At 61.0% G+C, this 20,404-nt stretch overlaps 1 protein-coding gene across 2 annotated transcripts in view; it reads left to right on the top strand.

Moving 5' to 3' along the window:
* CCDC88C (coiled-coil domain containing 88C) overlaps positions 1-20,404 on the top strand; it is a 108,959-nt gene that overhangs the window by 50,489 nt on the left and 38,066 nt on the right. For both annotated transcript variants that reach the window (XM_045822361.1, XM_045822362.1), the window contains 6 exons: positions 8,863-8,921; positions 10,151-10,234; positions 12,553-12,693; positions 13,196-13,380; positions 14,034-14,115; positions 14,460-14,618. In XM_045822361.1, the coding sequence (XP_045678317.1) occupies positions 8,863-8,921; positions 10,151-10,234; positions 12,553-12,693; positions 13,196-13,380; positions 14,034-14,115; positions 14,460-14,618 (710 nt within the window). The remainder of the gene's footprint in view (positions 1-8,862; positions 8,922-10,150; positions 10,235-12,552; positions 12,694-13,195; positions 13,381-14,033; positions 14,116-14,459; positions 14,619-20,404) is intronic.

The raw sequence follows: 20,404 nt of genomic DNA, 5'->3' as shown, positions 1-20,404 counted from the left end.
GGCCCTGCCTGCCCCGCCGCCGCTCTGCCACCTGGTTGCAGCCGCTGCCCTGCCAGCCACTCTCAGCACTGAGTCCTCCTCCGAGGAGGTCACTCAGGCGGTGCCCCTTTTCTGCCCACCCCCTCAGCCCTGGGGCCTGTGCCCTGGGGCCTGTTCCCCTGCCTGGATTGCTTTTCCCGCGGACACGCGCAGGAACAGCTCCTTTCCAGTGTGGCCGCCCACGCACCCCCCCTGTTCGTAGTGACCGCCTCTCCCTGGGGGCTCTCGGCCCTCCTGCTCCGCCCCGCCTTCCTCTTGTCACAGCGTTCATCACCTTCTCTGTCATTTACTTACTTTTTCACGTCTGTTGCCTTGCTTCTATTGCCTCCTCGCAGATGTAACCGCTCCCCAGGGCACAGACTTTTGGGAGTTTGTTGTTGTTGCTGTATTTTCTAAGTGTCTTGATCCGGGTGTGGCACAGGGTAGGCGCTCAATGAATAGGGCCTAAGAGCTGGAGACCCTCCTCTGCCCCTGTCCTCGCTTCCCAGGAGCTGGTGCTCCTCCCAGTGGGAGCCACGTGCTCTCACGGAGGCAGAGGTCAGGTGTCAGCGGGCACATCGATGAGAGTCGCTCTCTGCCCCACGCCGAGGCGGCAGAAAACGGCCCTCCCCTCCCACCTCGCCGGCTGTGTGTCCATTGCACATTTGCGTGGTTTGTCAAAGAGCTCTTCCCCGAGGAGCCGTGGGGGAACCACGAGATGACGGCGTCCGTGCCGTCTGTAACGTTAGAGAGTGGGCCCGCTGCCGGTCCCTCCAAGTCCCGGTCTCTCAGCAGCCAGGCCTGTCCCTGGGCCTCGCACGCACACACAGCACCAGATTGCCCGCCCGGAAGCCAGCACAGTCACTTCTTTGACAAACCGGAGGACCTCATGCGGGGGGAGAGCGTTGCTTTCGTCCGAGGCTCGTGTGCGAGGGCAGCAGTGGTTCTCAGGCTTGGAAACTGCCGACCCCACCTGAGCTGTTTGGGACGGAAGGGAGGAGTCTCGGAGGTCCAGAACCCCGCCCAGAGAGGGGAGGGGACTCATTCAGAGGCACACAGCATGGTGGTCCCAGGGGTAAGCCACGTATTTACCAGTATAAACTGTGTAAACAGTCACACATGGGGACGATCAGCTGCTGGTCCCAAGCAGGGGGACCTGCCACCGCCATTGTTCTGCCGGGTCACTTGCGTTCTGATTGCCAGGCAAGATTCCTGAGGCCGTGGAGGGGCTGGCCCGTAGTCACACCCTGCAGGGTCCTGTCTGTGAATGCCCCCGGGACCTTGGACAGCAGCCTGGGGGTTCCATTAGCTGCTGTTCAGTGGCCTGGCCTTCAGTCCTCCACTCTCTCCCTCCTGGAGCGGTCACAGAGGGCTTCCAGGGACAGAGAAGGCACCTGGCGGGGGGGCAGAGCCTTCTGTGTCCAGAGAGGCTGCGAGCGTCCTCCCTACACAGCTCGGCGCAGGCCTCTGTGTGGGCTGCAGGAACCAGAGGGCCAGTTGCTGACCCCCCAATGGGAGACTGACTGCCCTTGCTCCCTTCCTTCTCGGAGCAGGCTGCCCCGGCCAGAGTCTCAAAGAGGAGCTCAGCCCGCGCTCGTCCTCCAGCTTTCATTGCCCACCTTGCTGGGGTCCCAGAGACAAGTTGGCTGTCTCCACTCGAGAAGCGCCCGGGTGGCCCTGGGGCAGGGAAGGGAGGAGGACGACCTCCGGACCTGCGTCTGTTCCAGGGGAGAAGTGGTGTGAGTGTGTGTGTGCTGTGTATAGAGTGCGATGCAGGTGATGAACGAGTTCTGCCCGCGCAGGTCAGGAGGACTTCCTGGAGGAGGCAGTGTGTGACAAGGCATCAAAGAACAGAGCAGTGGAGGGAAGGAGGAGCTCGGAGGAGCGAAAAGTGCTGGGAGTCCCGGGGGGAGCGGCAGGCTGCGGGCACAGGGAGGCGGGCAGTCTTCCGTCACTGCTGAGGTTTAGGCTTCAGGGCCTGGAGGGAAGCGGAACTGCTGGCACCGCTCGGGATTTAATGTTTAAGCCTCTCCGTGTTTACTTGCTCTCCTGTCAAGGGTGTGCTTGAAGTGCTTTTCGGGGCCCATGGAAACCTCCCCTCACAGCCCGCCCCGGGCAGTGCTGCCTTTTGGGGACCGACCGGGAACCTAGGGGGCCCGTGGGACAGGTGGATTGTCCCCCCACCCCGTGGCAACCGAGGAAGATGGCTCAGGATCTGACTTATTAGGAACAGTCTCCTTTTAGAAAGCTAAGGGGCTGCCTTCCTCCTCCTCCTCGTGGACCTGGGGCCCTGCCCTGCCCAGGGTCCTGCCGGGTCCCGGGTCTCCCAGTGGCAGCGAACGGGCCATTCCTGTGTTCAGATATTTTCCCAGCCTTACTTTTTTTTTTTTCACTTCTCCATAACTTTCTAATCTTAACTCTCTCGTGTACATATTTTTAATTTTTTTCATTTGCAAAAACCCAAGTCCTCTTTGCAGAGGAAGAAGAACACTACAGGCAGTGGCCCCCACTAATACTTCCCCAGTGGTCCCGGAGGGGCAGGCTCAGAAAGGCGCTGAGACGCTGCCTCGGGGGCCGTGGCTGGCGGCCGCTCCTGTGCTGCTGCCGGCCGCCTCAGAAGTGAGTTTCCCAGCCCATCGGGGACGCGGGGCGCTGCTGGGCGCTTGAGCTGCAGGCCAGCGCTCTGCTTTTCAAGGAACATGAAAAGCTGGGTTGACACCAGGCCCAGGCGAGTGTGACAACTCGGCCTTGGCCGGCCTGTGAGCGGCCCGTGGGATCTGCCTGGATACCGGCCTGTGTTTGGTAAACGTCCTAGCGATGGCCCGTACACACAGGAGGACGCGCCCCTGGCTGCCAGGCACCATGGCCTCCAGCAGGACTCTTCTCTGCGGCCATCCGAGGAGGAGGGACGAGATGCTGTGTGTCAAAGGTCTCTGTGCGCCCTGATAATTTTGGGGCTTCAAGCTTTCTGCCGGGGGGGCGATGGGAGGGACCCTCTCTCAGACCCTCTGCCACCACCTCGCCTGCAGCCGGTGCAAATGCTAGGCCACTCTCTGAATTCTTGTGGTTGGTTCTCCTCGTCTGAGCTTCAGCCATTCGGTGCTCAGAAGGGGGTTCGCTCTCAGCGTCTGTGGCCTGGGCGGGCTGGCGGGGGGTGGAGGGAGTCAGTTCTGATGGTGACGCTGTCTAAGGGGTGGCCGTGACCGTTTCCGATTGTTCTTTGTGACCTGGGAGAGCAGCCTTCTGTCATCTGGACAGGGACTTCTCGATGCCCACGCGCGGGGGTGCTGTGCTGGGGTGGGGGCCGAAGCCCACGCTTGATGAACGGTTGTTGATTGACCAATCAGACAGATGGAGGAGTGCGTGCCCATGTTCGTGCCTGTTGGGGGCCACGTGTGTGGCATTCTTGGTGTAAGAAATCTTGGTGAGGGTTTCCCAGGGGTGGCTGTCCAGGCTGAGGTGGTGGGTGCGGGTGCTTGCCTCTTACCCCACGGACCAGGGAGGATTTGGTGAAGGGTCCCCATGTGCCCACCCGAGAGGAAGTCGCTGCCCACACATTCCTCAGCGGTCCCCGCGGAACCCACGGTGGCCCTGACTGGTAAAGTGATAAACAGCTGTTCCCGTCGTCAACTGAGCCCCCAGGGGAGGTGGGGGGGTCTGCAGAGCGGTGCCCTCTGCACACGCGGGTGAGTCTGGGGATGTCCCCGCACACTGAGAAGAGAGTTCCCAGGGCCTTGCGCTGTGCAGTGCTGGTCTCCAGCCAATGAGACAGCCCCGGTCTCCAGCCAATGAGACAGCCCGGGTCTCCAGCCAATGAGACAGCCCCGGTCTCCAGCCAATGAGACAGCCCCGTACGCCTCCTCACGCAGTGACCGGTGTTTAAGTACAAGACCAGGGAGAGCATTGCGAGTGGGTGACTCGAGCACGTAAGTCAGAGGTGAACAGGATGTAGAGTTATTAAGAAAAAAAAATATATTTACATAGCAAGTTCTCACTTAACATTGTCTTCAGGTTTTGTGACTGAAAGCAGCACCACAAAAACAGAACCAGTTTAACCGTAGTCAGATTGATGGGAGCGAGAATTAAGTTCCTACTGCATGTCATCACCGTCGTGATGAAATAACGTTGAATGACATGACATCTGAGGGCCTGCAACAACGTCCCCATCCCGGGGAAGAAAGGAAACGAACTGTTTTCTTTGTCCTTCCCCCGGGAGTCGGTGCAAACCGTTCACGCCACGCCTTCAGCCGGCAGACGCTGGTTGGATACCTGGGGGGGCGGGGGGGGGTCCAGGGAGCAGCAGCTAGACGAGGGGGAGCCTGCTCTGGTAGGAAACGTAAATAAGTAATGACAGTTTTGGGAGGAAGGCGGGTGGCGGGAGTGAGGGAAGAGCAGGTGGTGGCGGACCTGGGGCCCAACCTTGCTGTGTGACTCCGCCTGTGTGGGAGCCCCGTCCTGGTTTGTGAGTGGGAGATTTTGTCCACCGGGGACTCCGGCAGACACGAGCACGTTCTGATTCCGCGCAGTGGTGGGCTGCAGGAGCGAAGGACATGTGGGGAGGGCGGAGTTAACTCTTCTGAATCGGGTTCGTCCCTCCAGATGTGAGGCTTTGTAAACACCTCAGCCTCACCGTTGACTCGCAGGTCCTGGGCCTCTGGTTGCGGGGAGCTGAGTTAGCAGAACTGGGGGGGTCCACGTCACTGTGCCTCCCGACCCCAGCACGGAGGAGGGTGTGCAGTTGGGGGCGGTAAGAGCTCCCTCTTGGAAAGGGCCTTTTGCTTTCCTTTGCCTGAATGCCTGCCTTCCAGCCTCAGTGTCCATTTATGGATGACAAGAAGTGTGAACCCTTAAATGGCTGCATCTTAGAGAATCACAGAGGAGACCCCGGAAGCGTCCTGGCGTCACACACCAGGTGTAGAAGACAGGTGTTGTCCCCGTGGTGGGCAGAGGCTGCAGAGGGCTGTGCTCAGATGGATTCGGAGGCCCCTCGGGGCTCCGTGAGCGAGTGCTGTGATTGGCTGGCCGTGTCTGCCGTGGACTCAGATCTGAAGGCTGGGGAATTCTCCAGCCCTGACCTCATCCAGCCTGTACATGTTCGAGGCTGGTGTAGTGTAACTGTCCGGCTGCGTTTCTGTATGCATGTCCATCCCCCTCCCTGGCGCCCGTGAGGCCAGGTCATTCCCCTTCGGTTTGGGGAGCTGATGGCTGCAAACGTCTGTCGCTTTGTCGCTTTGTCTGCAGCGTAGACCAGCCTCTGTGGGTCCCATTGCTGCTGAGAAGGACGGCCGGGAGCTTCTCTGGGACCAGACTCCAGGCAGCAGGTGGCAAAGGAAGTAAGGTTTTTCTGAGAGTCCGCCAGGCAGCGGGGGATTCCTCCCGGGGTTGTGAGGTCGTGGGTGGACGTGGAGGGCGCCTGGTGTTTCCTGACTCGCCCTACCCACCGTGACTCATTCAGCACAGAAATCCACGCTGCTTCATACCCCCTCCCCTGTTTTCCACTCTGAAAACCAATTCTAGTGAGCTTAACCTCAGAGCCTTCACAATTCGTCCACCACCGTGTTCGCTTGCCTCTGGGCCTTTGCACATGCTGACCCCCCATGCCTGGGATGCTCTTGTTCGCTCACCTACCTCCTGAATCTCTCCTCTTCATCGCTGGGGCTCAGGTCAGAGGTCATTTCTTTTAAGCAGCCTGGCCTAATGCAGACTCGATGTCCTTCTTCCGGGTTCCCATCACATTTTTTCAGCTTTTTGTAACTGCTGGTTTTCCTGGTCTGCGCTCCGAGGACTGGGCTGATGTCGGCGAGGCCCTCAGCACGGAACACGTGGGTGCCGGGGCAGGGAGTCGTCAGGAGGTTTGTTTCTTCTTTGCCAGCCTCACTGAGTCGCAGCCAGCCTCGCTGGCCGGGGCCCGGCCCAGGGCCTTCTGTGTGTTTTGAAACTGTTCAGAACCCACAGTCTGGTGGATTTGTGAAAATAGCCGTTCTTCTCCTTACGGCTGGAACCCTGAGTGAAATTGGCCATCAGCCTCGCATGAGAAATGAGGGAACTTGGGCTTCTCACCCTTTTTAAAAAAAATAAGTTTCATAGAGATGTGTGCAGGGGTGGAACCCGCGGAATGTGTTTGTTGCCAGCCAATGTTTTCGTTCCCTCTCCCCGGTGACGGCCGGCGGGGGGTCGCTGCGCTTGACTGGGGCCACGGGGGGTCTCCCAGTGCCCTGCTGATCGCCCAGAAGTGTGTTGTGAATAATTTTTGTCCGTGAAGATGTTTCTGAAATTAGTTCTCTACTTTTGAAACCTTTTTTCCCCCCCGCCATCACCAAACTTAGCAAACGGGAACTCCATGCGTTTCTCACAGTGCTCTGGGTCGGGTTCAGTCCTCCTCGATGCCTGACGGGTGGGGAGGGATGAATGGGAGGATGAACGAATGGCTCCTGGTTGCCGTGCGTCACGCGTGTGTGACCACAGGATGCCAAGGGAGCAGGACCGTTTGCTCCCGCACCGGGCAGCCTCGGACTGTGCTTGCACTCGTGTGTGTCTGCGTGCACGGGGTTTCTCGTCCCCTCCTTGCTGACAGTCCTGCTGCTGGCAGCGGGCCTGCCCGAGCTGGTCGCCCCTTGCAGTGGGATTTCATCTGCTGTGGCGGGGGAGGGGTGTGGGTCCTCAGAGCTGTTTAAATTATTGGGAAGTGTGGTGTATTTAGATCCTTCGGGGCCTTGGCCATGAACGGGGTGCATGAAGACGTTCTGTATGATGAACTCTGCCTTCTGTCCCGGCTGATCCGGGCCCTGCAAATGTTCTCCCTTCCTGTGTGTCTGCTTCCGGCCGGCTACAGCGCCAGGTACACGGCCTCGAAGGTGAATCGCTGTAGGAGGGGCTGGCGATGGCTGGGAGGGGGCTGCACCTGTAATATCCGCCCAAGGCCGGGGTGGGGGGGGGCTGGGAGGGGACAGTCACATGGGCTGGGGCCAGGGAAGGACGTTGGTGAGACTGCCAGGAGGCTGTTAATGTTCTCAGGGGCGTTTCCTTGTCTTTCTATCAAAACCGAAGTTGTGGCTGACCATCCTCACGGCGATGCTAGAGAAGCAGGTCCGTGTGGTGATGACATTCATTCATGACTATAGATCGGAGCCTCCTGGGCCAAATGAAAGGTCTCAGGTGAAAAGTAATTCACAAACGCCTGTGAGGATGTTCCCATTTCCAACACTGCGGAAGCTCCACGCTCACCAGCAGGGAGAAGGGCTCCGCTGTGACTGAACCGATCGGCAGCCCCAACCTTATTAAGCGCGTTCCTAAGAGTGGGGCCCGAATGGTCTGGCCCCCACCCCTCCCCTCCCCCACCTTTGGGCAGGGAGACCGCAGGGAGGGTGCAGTTCAGTCCGTGAATGTCCAGCCCCCAGTTCTGCGTCTCAGCCGCGATGTCATCATCCCAGGAAGGGGTGTTTTCAGCCGTTCCGCAGCCGAGAGGTGTTAGGACGACTCCACACACACCTTACTTACCCCCAGGGGTGCGAAGGGAGCCACAGCACGGCTTCTTGGGACACGAGTTTGCTTTTTTCATCCCAGGGGTCATTGGTGATACTCCGCGCCATTGTAGCACAGTGTGAGAGTGGGTGTTGGTAGATCTTCCTAGAAAACAGTGCTATTTCTGGCATGCTCCTTCCCCCCCAGATAGAACAGGATGTAGTGAGGAGGGCAGAAAACCATAGATGTGTTTTTACCCGGAAACCACCCTGCCCCTCACCCAGGCCAGCAGCCTCCATGGCCGAGACGTGGGAACTGGGGCCCGGGGACAGGACACAGCTTGCTGGGGTCACACCGCCCCTGGTAACCCGGCCGGGCCCAGAGCCTCAGCGTGCAGACTCCTCGTGTGGGTGCTTGGGACTCTCACATGCGTGAAGACACACTCGTCCTCAGCGCGATCCCAGAGACGGCGGGAGAGGACGAGAGGCTGGCCGGCAAGGCGCAGAAGGAGCAGTGAGACGGTGTGGGTCTGCGTCTGCGGACGGAGGGCTTCTCGGACACTGGACGCGGGGGAAATGGTCGGGCCGTTCTGCCGGACTGTTTGGCCGTGGGAGGAGCTTACAAGATGAGTTTTTCCTAAAGAAGTAAATAAGGATGCTTGCGAAGAACTAGCCACTAAGATGTTGTTTAGCGTCGTTTAGGTTAAAACATGGACAGGCTGAGCCTCTGGGAGGGGCTTGGGTGGGTCAGTTGGTGGCCTTTGTACCAAGTGAGCCTGAGACCGTGACCATCAAAGTGACGCATGTGTTTTCTGGGGTTCGCTGTGGAAGGCTCCAGCCAAAGGGTGAGACCGAGTGAGTGGGTGGGTGAACAGCTGCGCAGCGGGCTGACACGACGCACAGCTGGGTGACCCGTCTGTGGGCTTGTCGTCTGGTGTTCCGCGTGGGGCAAAGGTGAAGGTCCCTGCAGCCTCGTTAGAGTCGACTCAGCGTTTCCCACGGAGATGATGACTCTGCCGCTGGACCGTGCTTCCCTGGACCGTGCTTCCCACACACACTGGAACGAGACACTGATGTCAGAGCTCGCCGATTGTCTCGGGGAGGTGTTCGTGGTACAGCTGAACGGAAAAGGACCGCAAATAGTTGTGTCCGGAATTCTCTTGTGGTTCAAACAACATACAAACCCGTACATGGAAATCAGATGGCCTGGGTGCACCTAAGTGGGACTCGCTGGGTAGAGAGATGAGTTTTCTTTCTTTCTTTCTTTTTTTTTTTTTCAGCTTATCTGAGGTTTTTTTTTCCCCCCTGACAGCAGACTGGTGTATCACTGATGAGATTTTATAAGCAGATGGAACTAATTAAGTATGTTGCTCTTTTGATTTAGGGAAGAGTATGGAGGAAATTAAGAAGGTGCTGCTGCTGGTGCTGGGCTGTGCGGTCCAGGTAGGGCTCGGGCAGGGGGTCGGTGGGGGTGGGGGTGGTCTGCTCTGGGCCATCTCGTGTGTGGATTTGTGAGCATGAAACTCCCCCTTAGTGAGGAAGGAGTGAAGCTGCCATCAGCCCAACATGACATGTTGCTGGGTCCCTGAGAGAAGGGACCACCCATTAGGTGACAGCCATTTCTGGCACCAGGGCACCTTTGACAGCAGGCAGGTGAGGGTCCCTCAGGCCACTGAGCCACTAGCAAGTTGTCCCCAGTATAGGGGCACCTAGAGCAAAGCTCAGCAAACTGCATGCAGCCTGTGGGCCGCATCTGACTCGGCACCTGTTTTTGTAACTAAAGGTTCGTGGGGGCGGGGCCCCGCTTGCTTCTTTACACGCTCTCTCTGGCTGCTGTCACACCACAGTGGCAGAGCTGCAGCCAAATGGCCTGCAGAATCTCGGATTTTTTTTTTTTTTTTTTGCCACCTGGCCCTTCGCAGGTGAAGTTTGCCACCCCCAGCCCAGTCCAGGTGCCTTGATGTGGAACATTCACATTTCTGGGTGCCACCCCCGGTACTGTCAGCCTGATGGGCTTTTTAAAAGCAGGCACTCCGGCCCTGGCTGGCATGGCTCGGCCTCAGAGTGACTTGGGTGCTTCTCGCACGTTCCGGGGCCCAGGCCCCACAAGAGGCCCACCGAGTCCCAATCGGGAGGAGCGACAGGAGTCTCCAGTTAAAAGCAGCTCCTGTGCCTGATGTCTCGCTGGGGTTGTGTCTCCCAGTCCCCTTTATGGACACCAGAGACCTTCCCCAAGCGTCGGTGTGGAGCTGGCCTGGCACCCAGCCTGCAAAAAGTGGACTGAGTGCCGGCCTGAGAACCAAAGAGTCGCTGGTTCGGTTCCCAGTCAGGGCACATGCCTGGGTTGTGGGCCAGGTCTTTAGTAGGGGGCTCACAAGAGGCAACCACACATTGATGTTTCTTTTCCTCTCTTTCTCCCTCCTCTGAAAAATAAATAAAAGAGATCTTTAAAAAAAAAATAAAAACAGGTACCCCAGGCGGTTCTGATGCAGGAGGTCTGAGCAGTTTCTAGAGAAACAGCCTGAGGACAAGGGAGGACACATTCTTGGATGTGAAGGGGATAGAGCCAGGGGCTGGGCAGGTGGTTCCTTTGGAAACTGTTTCTGTGCCTGTGGTGGCCCCAGTTGCCTCACTTGCAAAATGCTTCCGTTAACACGTGTTGCCCTCTGCAGTGTGAGAGGAAAGAGGAGTTCATTGAGAGGATCAAACAGCTGGACATTGAGACCCAAGCCGGGATCGTGGCCCACATCCAGGAGGTAGGTGTGTGGTGGCTTGCGGGGGAGTAGCCGTGGGCTGTCCCGCGGCAACCGGGCGGCGGGTGCCCTTCCCCGGCGGAAAGTTGAAACACTACATCACTCACTAGTGACTTGACTCATTTTAGGTTTCAGACACCACAGACCAGTGGAATCTGTTTGCAAAGGTGGCCATCAGCAAGCCAAAGTAAAATGGGGATAAAAATAAAAAGAATGTCAGAAAAGGACCTCGTTCAAGTTCGGGGCCTCCTCTTCTTGCCTAATAAGGACTCAGACTATTTTTAAGTGCTGTCAAGGGGGTTTGGGCCCAGGGTTTGATTTACAGGCCCTGGAAATGGATCCTGGCAAGTGTCACCCTGCGTCAGATGGTGGATCTTTCCGGAGGAAGACGCTCCGTGTCTGTCAGCAGCGGGGCCCAGAAGCAGGCTGCCTCCACCGGGGAAGCGAGAGACCACCGGTCCCAGAGAGGCTGCCCCTGTAGACTCAGCCCCAGGGTGCAGCCAGGAGGGCTGTGGACAGCCCCTCTGCCGTTCTGTAGACCTGGGCCGAGGTGGCAGCATCAGAGAAGTGGTTTCCCTGGCAACCGGGCCTAGGGGGGCAAGCACCTACCTGACATCCTCTCCCAGCCTCCCCCCAGAGGAAGGCTCGTGTGTTGTAATTATCCAGGAGGTATGCGTCAGTCTTCAGTCTGATTGGACAGGTGAGGCAGAGGCATGGAGAAGCCAGGGGCAGGAGCACAGAGGAGCAGGTGTGTGCCTGGCGGGGGCCCCTGAACACTGAGCTTTGAGCCAGTGCCTGGGCAGGCCGGGCTGAGGGGTTCCCCAGGCTCCGGGCCCCTGGGGTGCTGCTGAGGTCTGAGTCAGAGTCGCAGCAGGAGATGGGTGCCGTCCATGGCAGCCGAGGGGCCGGGGACGCCCGAGTCCGGGGGTGGCCAGTATCGTCACAAACACACTTAGTCACAGGTGACACGGACAGTGAGTGGCCACCTCTTGGCCTAAGAACCATTCTGCCTTTTAATTTTCCTTGCGCGTCCTGTGGTTTGAAAAATGCATGTGTCTGGGGTAAGGTCCCTTGCCCATGACCGTCTTTCCTGCCCAGCCAGCGGGATATTTGAAATAAAAACGGGCTGGAATGCAGCCCACAGAGTCCTGGGTGGTTATCGGATTCAGTGGCTGGCGGTGGGGACCCGGCCTCAGAGTGAGTTGGGTGCTTCTCGCACGTTCCGGGGCCCAGGCCCCACAAGAGGCCCACCGAGTCCCAATCGGGAGGAGCGACAGGAGTCTCCAGTTAAAAGCAGCTCCTGTGCCTGATGTCTGGCTGGGGTTGCGTCCCCCAGTCCTCTTTACGGACACCGGAGACCTTCCCCAAGCGTGGAGCTGGCCCGGCACCCAGCCTGCAAGTCCCCGGCCCGCGCCTGTCGGGTGCCCGGCGCCCTGGGCTGAGGTTGCTCCTGGTTCTCCGAGACCAGCCGAACCCCAGCGTGTCCTTTGCATGGTGGGGAGAGGTGAGGCAGTGGGTGTCATTTGCAAAACTGAAAGGCAGGTTTTTTTTGTTGTTGTTGGTAGTGGTCTTTGCGGGGAGGTTGGTTATTAAAGTTACTCTCTACCTCCGTTGACTCCTCTGGAAAACTCAAGAGCTGGTTTTTGGTGTCCACACCGAGTGGGGTTCTGTCTGTTTTCCCCTTTTGAGACCTGTGTGTACTGACACTCATCCTCCCACACCCGCGTGGGCCCGAGACAGATCTTCTGCCCCCTTCTGGTTGGTCGAGGGGTGGGGTGGGGGGCAGGGTCAGATTGAGAAGGTGAGGTCAGCAGAGTCAGTGAGTGGGGAGGCTGTGTGTCTCTGCCCCGCCCCACACACACACACACAGAAAGGGGGAATCCAGGTGGTCCTGGGTGGCGAAGAGATACTGACTTGCCTGAGAATTATTTTAGAGTATGAAGTATTTCCCCCAAATAGCATAAGATGGTTACATGCCCAACATTCTGACGTAAGTTTTAATATTTTGCCATGCTCACATTGGATTCTGGGAGACAAGACCCTGTTCCCCCGCCCCCCCACTCTCGAGGCCCCCCTCCTCGGTGCGGTCTGAGGACCGTCTTGGGAACCACGACGGCCTGGGGACTGCTTTCCAGTGCTGAAAGCGGCGGTGTCCTCTCTGAACCAGCGCTGAAAGCAGAAGTGGTTTGCGTTTCAGGGCAGAGCTCGGCTGCGCTTGCTGCGGGGACCCCCATGGTTCGGCCATGGGAGGGGGGCCCTCAGGGCCCCCCAGCTGCCCCCCACCCCGGCCTCTGCAGCGCCACCCCTGTGTGTGCCCTCAGGTGACCCACAACCAGGAGAACGTGTTCGACCTGCAGTGGCTGGAGGTCCCGGACGTGGCCCCCGAGGAGCTGGAGGCGCTGTCCAGGAGCATGGTGCTCCACCTCCGCAGGCTCATAGACGAGCGGGACGAGCGCACGGAGGTGCGTCTGGGGCGGCCGCCGCCTGGGGGACCTGGGGGACGGGTCTGGGGGACGGGTTGGGGCACTCGGGCCTGGGGCCCAGTCACGGGCTGTCTGCCTCTCCTCTCCCCCTCTCCTCCCGTCCCCTCCTTCTCTCCCCTCCCCTGTCCCCTCCTGACTGGACCTCGGAAGCCTGCATGCCCCCAGTCCTCCTGGTCCAGCTTCTGGGTCGGGATTGGGGGACACGGGCACTTCTGCAGTGAACAGCCGTCTCCGGGACTCCTGTGTGAGGCTGGGGACTCTGCTCCATTCACGTGCTCCGTACTGCTGTCTCACTACGTGTATCGTCGAGTTTTAATAACACACCACCTTTCTCCTGCCTCCCTCCTGGTTTTTCAGTCGCGGCTGACATCTTGTCTTCTACTTTCCATGTGTCTTTTGGTCATTTCTCACCAAGTTCCAGTGCGGGCCCTGTGCTGGGCACAGGGCGCGCTGGTGAGCCCCCATCTCTGCCCTGCCGCAGCTGATCGTGGACCTCACTCAGGAGCGGGACTACCTGCAGGCCCAGCAGCCGCCCAGCCCGCTCAAGTGCCCCAGCGCCGAGTCCACGCCCAGCCCCACCAGCAGCCTCTCCAGCGAGGACAGGCAGCACCTGGCCGTGGAGCTGGCCGACACCAAGGCCAGGCTGCGCCGCGTCAGGCAGGAGCTGTGAGTCCTCCGGCGACCCCCTGCTTTTCCTGCTCTTGTGCTGCCTGTCCCAGCGTGTTCCCAGCACCTGCAGGTCACCGCTGTGCGTGCGGGGCGGCCGGCAGGACAGCTCTGCCTCAGGGCCCCGGGGCGGCTGGGCTCTGCTCTGCACTTGATCGGTCCCTGTGGGTCACAGCCCTGCCCAGCAGGGACTCTGTGGGTTGTCGGGGCTCCTGCCGGTGCAGATGTCACAGACGGTGCAGGAGCGGCCTGCCGTCCACCCTCGGGCATGGTGTGGGGCTCGAATGACTGACCACACGCTGCTGTGTGTGTTCTTGGCTGGAGGGAGCACGTGTCTCGCCCCGTCGGATGGGCCCGTCTGGTCCTCTCAGGAGCTGCCTGCCTCCACCTCTCGGCAGGAGGCCTTGCTGCCTGCCTGGCTGTGGAGCGGGGTGCGGCAGCTCCTGGGGCCCCCTGACCCGTCCCGCACCCTCAGAGGAGGGTGCAGTGTGACAGCAGGCCTTGAAAACGCAAAGAGGACAGGCAGACTCCCCTCCTCACCCCCAGAAGCCAGGTTCTCTCTCCGCTCCCCTCCGCGGTCTCCCGAGAGGGTGGGCTCTCCAGGGGCTTCTGGGGAAGCCCTCACCCACCACACGCCCTCTGCACGGCCCCAGGGAGGAGAAGACGGAGCAGCTCGTGGACAACCGGCACGAGGTGGACCAGCTGATGCTGGAGCTGCAGAAAGTCAAGCAGGAGGTGAGCGGGAGTCCTTTCTGCCATGTGTGGAGGGGCAGGGGCGGGGCGCCCCAGTCACCGTGGCCTGGGGTTCAGGAACACAGCCCCAGGACCTCCCAGCAAAGGCCTCTGTTTCCTTCCTGCTCGGAGCAGCGCTGCCGGGAGCCAGTTGCCCTGAGAGCTGCTGTGGGGAGGGGCGGCGACATGTTCTAGTGACAGCGTGTGGAGCCCCCACGAGGTGGGCTGCACACGGAGCCACTTGGCCACCAGGAGCTGGCTTCTCCTGGGACTGCAGGGCCTGGGCCCTTTCTCCCCCAGCCCAGGGGTGCCCTGAGCTAGGTCCCCTGCCTTTGCCCACCTCCCAGAACATCCAGCTGGCGGCCGACGCCCGGTCCGCGCGTGCCTACCGCGACGAGCTGGACGCGCTGCGGGAGAGGGCGAGCCGCGTGGAGAGGCTGGAGATGGAGCTGGGCCGCTGCCGCGAGAAGCTGCATGACGTGGACTTCTACAAGGCCCGCATGGAGGTGCGTGCGCAGTGGGGGGCGGGGCTCGCCGCAGGTCCTGTTCTGGGGGGCGGGGCTCGCCGCAGGTCCTGTTCTGGGGGGCGGGGGCGGGAGTCACGAGGCCTCTGCAGCCTGCGCTCTCCCTGCTCCAGAGCCTATCCGCACCACCACCGGGAGACCCCCTAATTTACGGGAAGGAGTGAGGTTGGGAATTACGGTCGAAGGGCCCTGATTCCTTTTAGGATTCTTCCCTCTTCCACAAGATTTAGCCACAGCAGTGACCTATTCACACACGTTTCTTTCAAAAACGTCTTGCAATTTCTGTGGGTAAATCTTGCCAGGATTGTTTCTCCCACTTTTGTGAGGTTTTTCGGGGGAAGGAAGTAAGATACCTGGGATTGGGACAAGTCCGCCCTAACCCTCAGTGGTGGGGCTATGCTGACGCCTAGGCCATGGGTCCGTGCAAGGGAGGGTTTCAGGGCTGAGGGGGGCGGAGATCAAGAGCCAGGTGGGGTCCCCTGACGCCTAGACCGCTCACCCCGACTTCCTGATGTCGTCAGCAGGTTCCGGACCCTCTTTTCTGAGGGTTTGGGAACTTTGCCCCATTGCTGGCACTGGCATTTGCAGCGTATTTAGTAAGCTCATACTGCAGGGCCCTGCTGGGTGGTAAGAAGTCATCATCCCCACTGCCAGGCCTGGATGCAGGTCTGGGATGCAGGTCTGTGGAGCGCAGGTTGTCCCTTGCCCTGCCGAGCTGCTGGCAGGCAGGTGTGCGGGGGCCAGGCTGTTGGGCCCGACACCTCGATGTGCCCTGCTGTGCACGGGCCCTGGGGTCTCTGGGCCAGGCAGAGGCGGGTTGGGGAGGGCCGTGGTCCAGGCTTGTTTGTTGTTCCAACCTACCCAGGGTGTGTCTGTTCCCCAGGAGTGTTAGTGACACACTGGCCCCACCCCCTGTGGCGGAGGAGGCTCCCGGGTGCTGGGCAAAAGCAGCCAGGCCCAGAGGTGGGGGGAGGGGTGTTGGGGAGGCCAGCTCCAGCTCCAGCTCCCGGCTCTGTCCTGGAAACGGTCCCCTGGCCCTGCTGGCGATGAAAGGCATAAATCTCCAGCAGAGGCAGATTCTGGGATACGGGCTTTTCTTCGCTCACCGGCGATGCTGCGGTTGGGAGAGTCGGGGACAGGCGTGCGCACCTTCCGCAGGTTGCTGCCTCACAGCAGCCCCTCCTGCCCCCTGTGGGGACTGCGTGCATCCCCCCCTCTCACCCCGACCCTGTCCCATGGACGGGGTGGGCCTCAGGGTTCAGTCTCTGCTTATTCCTGGCCTTGTCCAAGCACCCCGCTCAGTCACGCGGGCCGGTGACGTCATGCCTACGCTGTGGGCGTCAACCCTGTACGGGGGGCGGGGCTCTGCCGCAAAGCGAGGCTCGCTCCTGGCATCCGGGGAGCTTCCGGACGTTTGGATGGTTTCGCACTGGGAACCCTTTTCCGAGTTCTCAGGATTCATGCCTCTGGATAATAGCCCTCTTTTTCGTATTGATTAATAATTTTCATGGTGAAGTTACCGTGACATTAGTGATGCCTTAAGTTTCGCATCAGCTTAATGAATATCAGGAGAACTGGCGTGGTCCGTGGAGTCCTGGCCCTGATGGAGGAGGATGAGTCACACAGTGTTGGGGCCCTTCCGGGGCTCAGGGCGCAGGAAGGACAGTGCTCGGGCACGCATCCTCCGACTGCAGCAGTGACGACAGCCCTGCGGACTGCCCGCAGCCCTGCGGTCAGCCCCGCCTGCCGGGGGTGGGGGTGGGGGTGGTGCATGCGCTGTGAACCCCCGAGAGCAGGGATAGGGTCTCATTGGTCGGCATGCCTGGGGGGCCTGGCACAGGCGAGGCACTTGGTAGTGAGCACGCAAGTCGAGTGAAAACCCTGCTCTCCGCAAGGACAAGACTTGCGGCGGGGGGAGGAGGACGGGGAAAAGCATGAGGTTTTGTCGCCTTCGTGATGGCGGCCGTGGTGGGTGTGACGGGCAGGAAAGCGAGGGGGAGCACGATCGCCAGGTTCGTGCCCCCTTTTGGCTGTGGGCGCCCACCGTACGGGGAGACCCCTCTAGGTGCAGGGGAGCGGCTGATCCTGTCTGGTGTCACCGCTCAGCAGCACATAAAAAGGAGAGAGTGTTAACTGCCACGTGGGAGGGAAAGATAAAGGACCCAGGGGGATTCAGGGCGAGGGCAGGGTTAATTTTGCTTAGAAAAATATGGAACACAAATTTCCTTGTTTTGTTTTTAAACTTCTGGCTGCTCCGGTGCGGCTCCTAGTCTAGTTTATGTGAGGGTTAAAACAACAGCAAGAGGAGAGAGGCCTGGGCGTCCCTGGGCACCGAGGGAAGTGGGGGTGCAGCGGGCAGCCCTTCACCTCCCTCTGCAAACAGCCGTCCCGCCTCTCTGCTGCCGGGGGTGGGGGACAAAGGCAGAGAGAGGTGGCCGGGAGGGTGCCCCTTGCCCCGTGTTTCGTCACTGGCCGGAACTCCCAACAGCGAAGGGCAGGTGTGTGGGTGCCGTGAGCGTCCTGAGCAGGGGGCCAGGTGGGCCTTGTCTCTGCCGTCCTGAGACACCTGCAGCCTCCCGGGCAGTGCTGGATTCCCAGCAAACAGCAGCTGAAGGGGTGGCGACTGACCGGGGCACCGTCCCAGCAGTCCCTGCGCCAGCCGGCTGGGTGGTGGGCAGACCGTGTCTTCGCCGCCGGTGGAAGGAGTGGTGGTCGGGGCGTCTCTGAGCCCCTTGTGCCCGGCATGGTGAGGCACAGGTAGCAGCACGTTTCAGGTGAGTGCCCCCTGGCGAGCCCCTGGCCCCTGAGGAGGGGCCCCTGGAGCCGATCCGTGCTGGCGAGGCAGCGAGGACCTGGGTTCACGGCTGGTTCTGGGGTCCGGGGCACACACACCCTTAAGGAACCCCCTCGGTGCCCAGGTCTGGGAGGGGACGACGTGCTGTGGGCGTGGTCTGCCCTGCCCCTCCGGGCCAGGAGATGGGGCTCCATCTCCACTCACCTCCGGCCACGGCGCCCTGGGGTCCCAGCAGCTCCACGCCTCTCTGTCGTCTTCAGTGGAAGAAGGTGCTCAGGGTGGGTTTGTTGGCTTGAGTCCAACCCTTAAGGCTCTCAGGGTGCTCCCACCCTTAACTAAAGCAAACCTCTCTCCGGGCCTGCTTGGAAGAAGAGAACACCGCTGAGTCCTTGAGCCCCTCCTTGTCCGAGTGTTCCGCTGCCCTTCCCCGCCCCCCCCTCCCCCATGCTTGGGAGGCAGGGCTCCAGTACAGTGTGCACTCAGCCTGCCTTGGCCCCTCCCCCAACCCCCGTGTGGCCGGGACACCTCCGCCCCCTTCCTCACGGAGCTGCCTTCTCTCTTGACCTGCACCCACCCGGCACCCAATTCAGAGCAGTTAAGCTTGATTCTCCTTTCTTCCCCTCTCCCCACTGCATGCTCTAGGGTCCCTCCCCTGCCCCCCAGCGTGTTCCCGTCGGGAGGCAGGGGTCTGCAGAGTGAGTGTGGCCCCAGCGCTGGCCTGTCGTCGTTTGCTTGTGATGCTCCGGTGCCTGCACAGGAGTCATCCTGTTATTCCAGAGGGACCCCCACAAATCCCTGGACTGGCCGTTCTGCCTCTGTCTCTCCTTGTTCATGTTCCTTTGTCCTTCTGCCAGAGCGGCCTTCCTGAGCTCCTCAGGCACCTCTCCATCGCTCTTAGGACCAGACCCACCCTTTGCCCCATCTGGCCCTCCCTCACTCTGGTCCCCTGAGGAGCTCTGCTCTGGCTCAGCCGGGCCCCCGTTGGGCCCCTCGACGCCCAGCACAGGGCCAGAGGAGGGGCGGACGGGCGGCCAAGCCCTGCCAGCTTCGCCCCCCAGCCTCCTGGCTCACACTTCCTGTTCACCCCTCACCTCTGGGCAGCGGCCACCACGTGACGTCGTCATGACACGTCTTCCTGTCTGTCTCCCACCCACACCGGGAGCTCCTTGAAGACAGTCTTGTGTTTTCCTGACCTCGAGTCGGAGTCCTCGGTGCCAAACGGCACGGTCAGTCCAGGGTGAAACCCGGCCCACCCACTCTCACATGCTGGCTGCTTTTGCTGCGCCTGCAGAGCCGGGCAGCTGTCCCAGACCTAGGGCCCGAGAAGCCCAGAGCGTGTCCTCTCTGGTCCCGCACACACCTGTGGTCTGGCCCGCGCAGGTGCTCGGCGAGGGCTCTGGCCCGGGCGGCGGTAACCGCTGGTGGGGCTCGTCCACACGCAGGGGCTGTCTGTGCCGTGCTCTAATGGCGTCGTCGCATCTGAGCCTCCGGGTGGCCCGGCGAGGTTTAGCGGCCACCCCGCCTCTGGTTCCCAGGTGACAGACCTGCGGATTAATAGTTTGCTCACTGTCACTGGTGGTGAGGAGGTGGATCTGGCATTGAAACACCTCCGACTGCCTCCAGGACCTTAGCCTTGCGAAGGAGGAAGGAGAAAACGGGTGGGGTCATGGAGACAGAGGCAAACTGGGGGCCCTGGAAGGGGTGGGGGGTGAAGACAGCCGCAGCAGCAGACGCCGTGGGAGGCCCCGGTCTCGGGCACCTCCTGACGGCCCCTGGGCGTTAGGTCGCAGTCGGGCACCTGCGTCCCCAGCCCTGACTGCCTGGAAGTCCTCGGTCCTGTGTTCCCACGGGGACTTGGTGTTCCTCAGGGACGTCTGGGGCATTTAGAAAGCACTCCGCCCACTGAGGAGTGGGAGTGGAACAGAGCTGCTGTTCAGTCTGTGGTGCAGCCCGCCAGGTCCCCGGGGTGGGGGCGGGGGGGCTAACTCCTGGCCAGGCTTCTCTGAGGTCCAACTGACTGCAGCAAACCGGTGAGCAGGGGCGGTGCAGGGAGGGTTCGCCTCCATGGAGTGAGCAGGGGCTCTGCTGTTCTGAGTCGGACGACCCAGAGTCTCCCCTCCGAGGGCACCGCTGGGCTGGTTCCCAGCCGGCCCCTGGTGCTGTGGCCCTGAGTGCAGTGAGAAGGACCCAGTTGTCCCTTTGACCCCTGCTCCCACCGCCATGTTTGTAGCTGGCTGGGGTCAGGACGCCCCATCCCCAGCAACGGGTGTCTGCCTGTTGCTCGTTGGAAGCACCTGGGCGGACGGGCTCGCAGGGACCCGGCGTGGTGGTGACGGGTGGGCAGCCCGCTCCCTGGGCCTCAGGCGTGGAGCGCGGCGTGCTCCACCTGCGCTGTCACGTCAGCCCCCCACACCCGCCCGCAGCGGGAAGGGGGGCCCCGGTCGAGGGACTTGCTCTCGCTTTGGGCCCCACGGTTAGTCATGCCCCCGGCAGGCCTGGGAGTGGGAGCCGTTGGCCCGTGTCCCCATTCCCGTCCCCACCCCAGTCACCAGGGTGGCTCTCGGGGACCAGACAGCAGGCCTGGCCTGTGCTTCCTAAACACGGCCCCTCAGCTGTTCGCTGGGCTGGGTCAAGCCTTTAAATAGCCTCCCAGTTCAGTTGGGGTCAAGGTCCTCGGGAGGCCGGCTGGCTGTGGGCAGCGGCCAGAGGTGCTCCCCCTCTCCCAGGCCAAGCCCTTTGCCCGCTTCTGGGGGCCTGGCCTCTCACTTCTGAGGCAGCGGGGCATGCAGAGCAAATTCAGATCAACTTCTGTTGCCTCGCTGATGGTGAAAGCTGATACCTCCAGAAAACTGAGGCACGCGTGAATAGTAGCTGGAACTCCTTTTGCCTTGTGTTCTGTTCTGCTCTGGATGCTTGCACACCCCTGCCCATGCCCAGGTCCTTGGGGGCCCGCTGCCCACGCCACCTGTGACGC

The sequence above is a fragment of the Phyllostomus hastatus genome, unplaced genomic scaffold (assembly GCF_019186645.2).
Source record: "Phyllostomus hastatus isolate PE091 unplaced genomic scaffold, TTU_PhHast_1.1 phas_scaffold_501, whole genome shotgun sequence".
NCBI lineage: Eukaryota > Metazoa > Chordata > Mammalia > Chiroptera > Phyllostomidae > Phyllostomus > Phyllostomus hastatus.
Note: the sequence above shows the minus strand (reverse complement) of the source record. Positions and strands in the feature narration are given on the sequence as shown.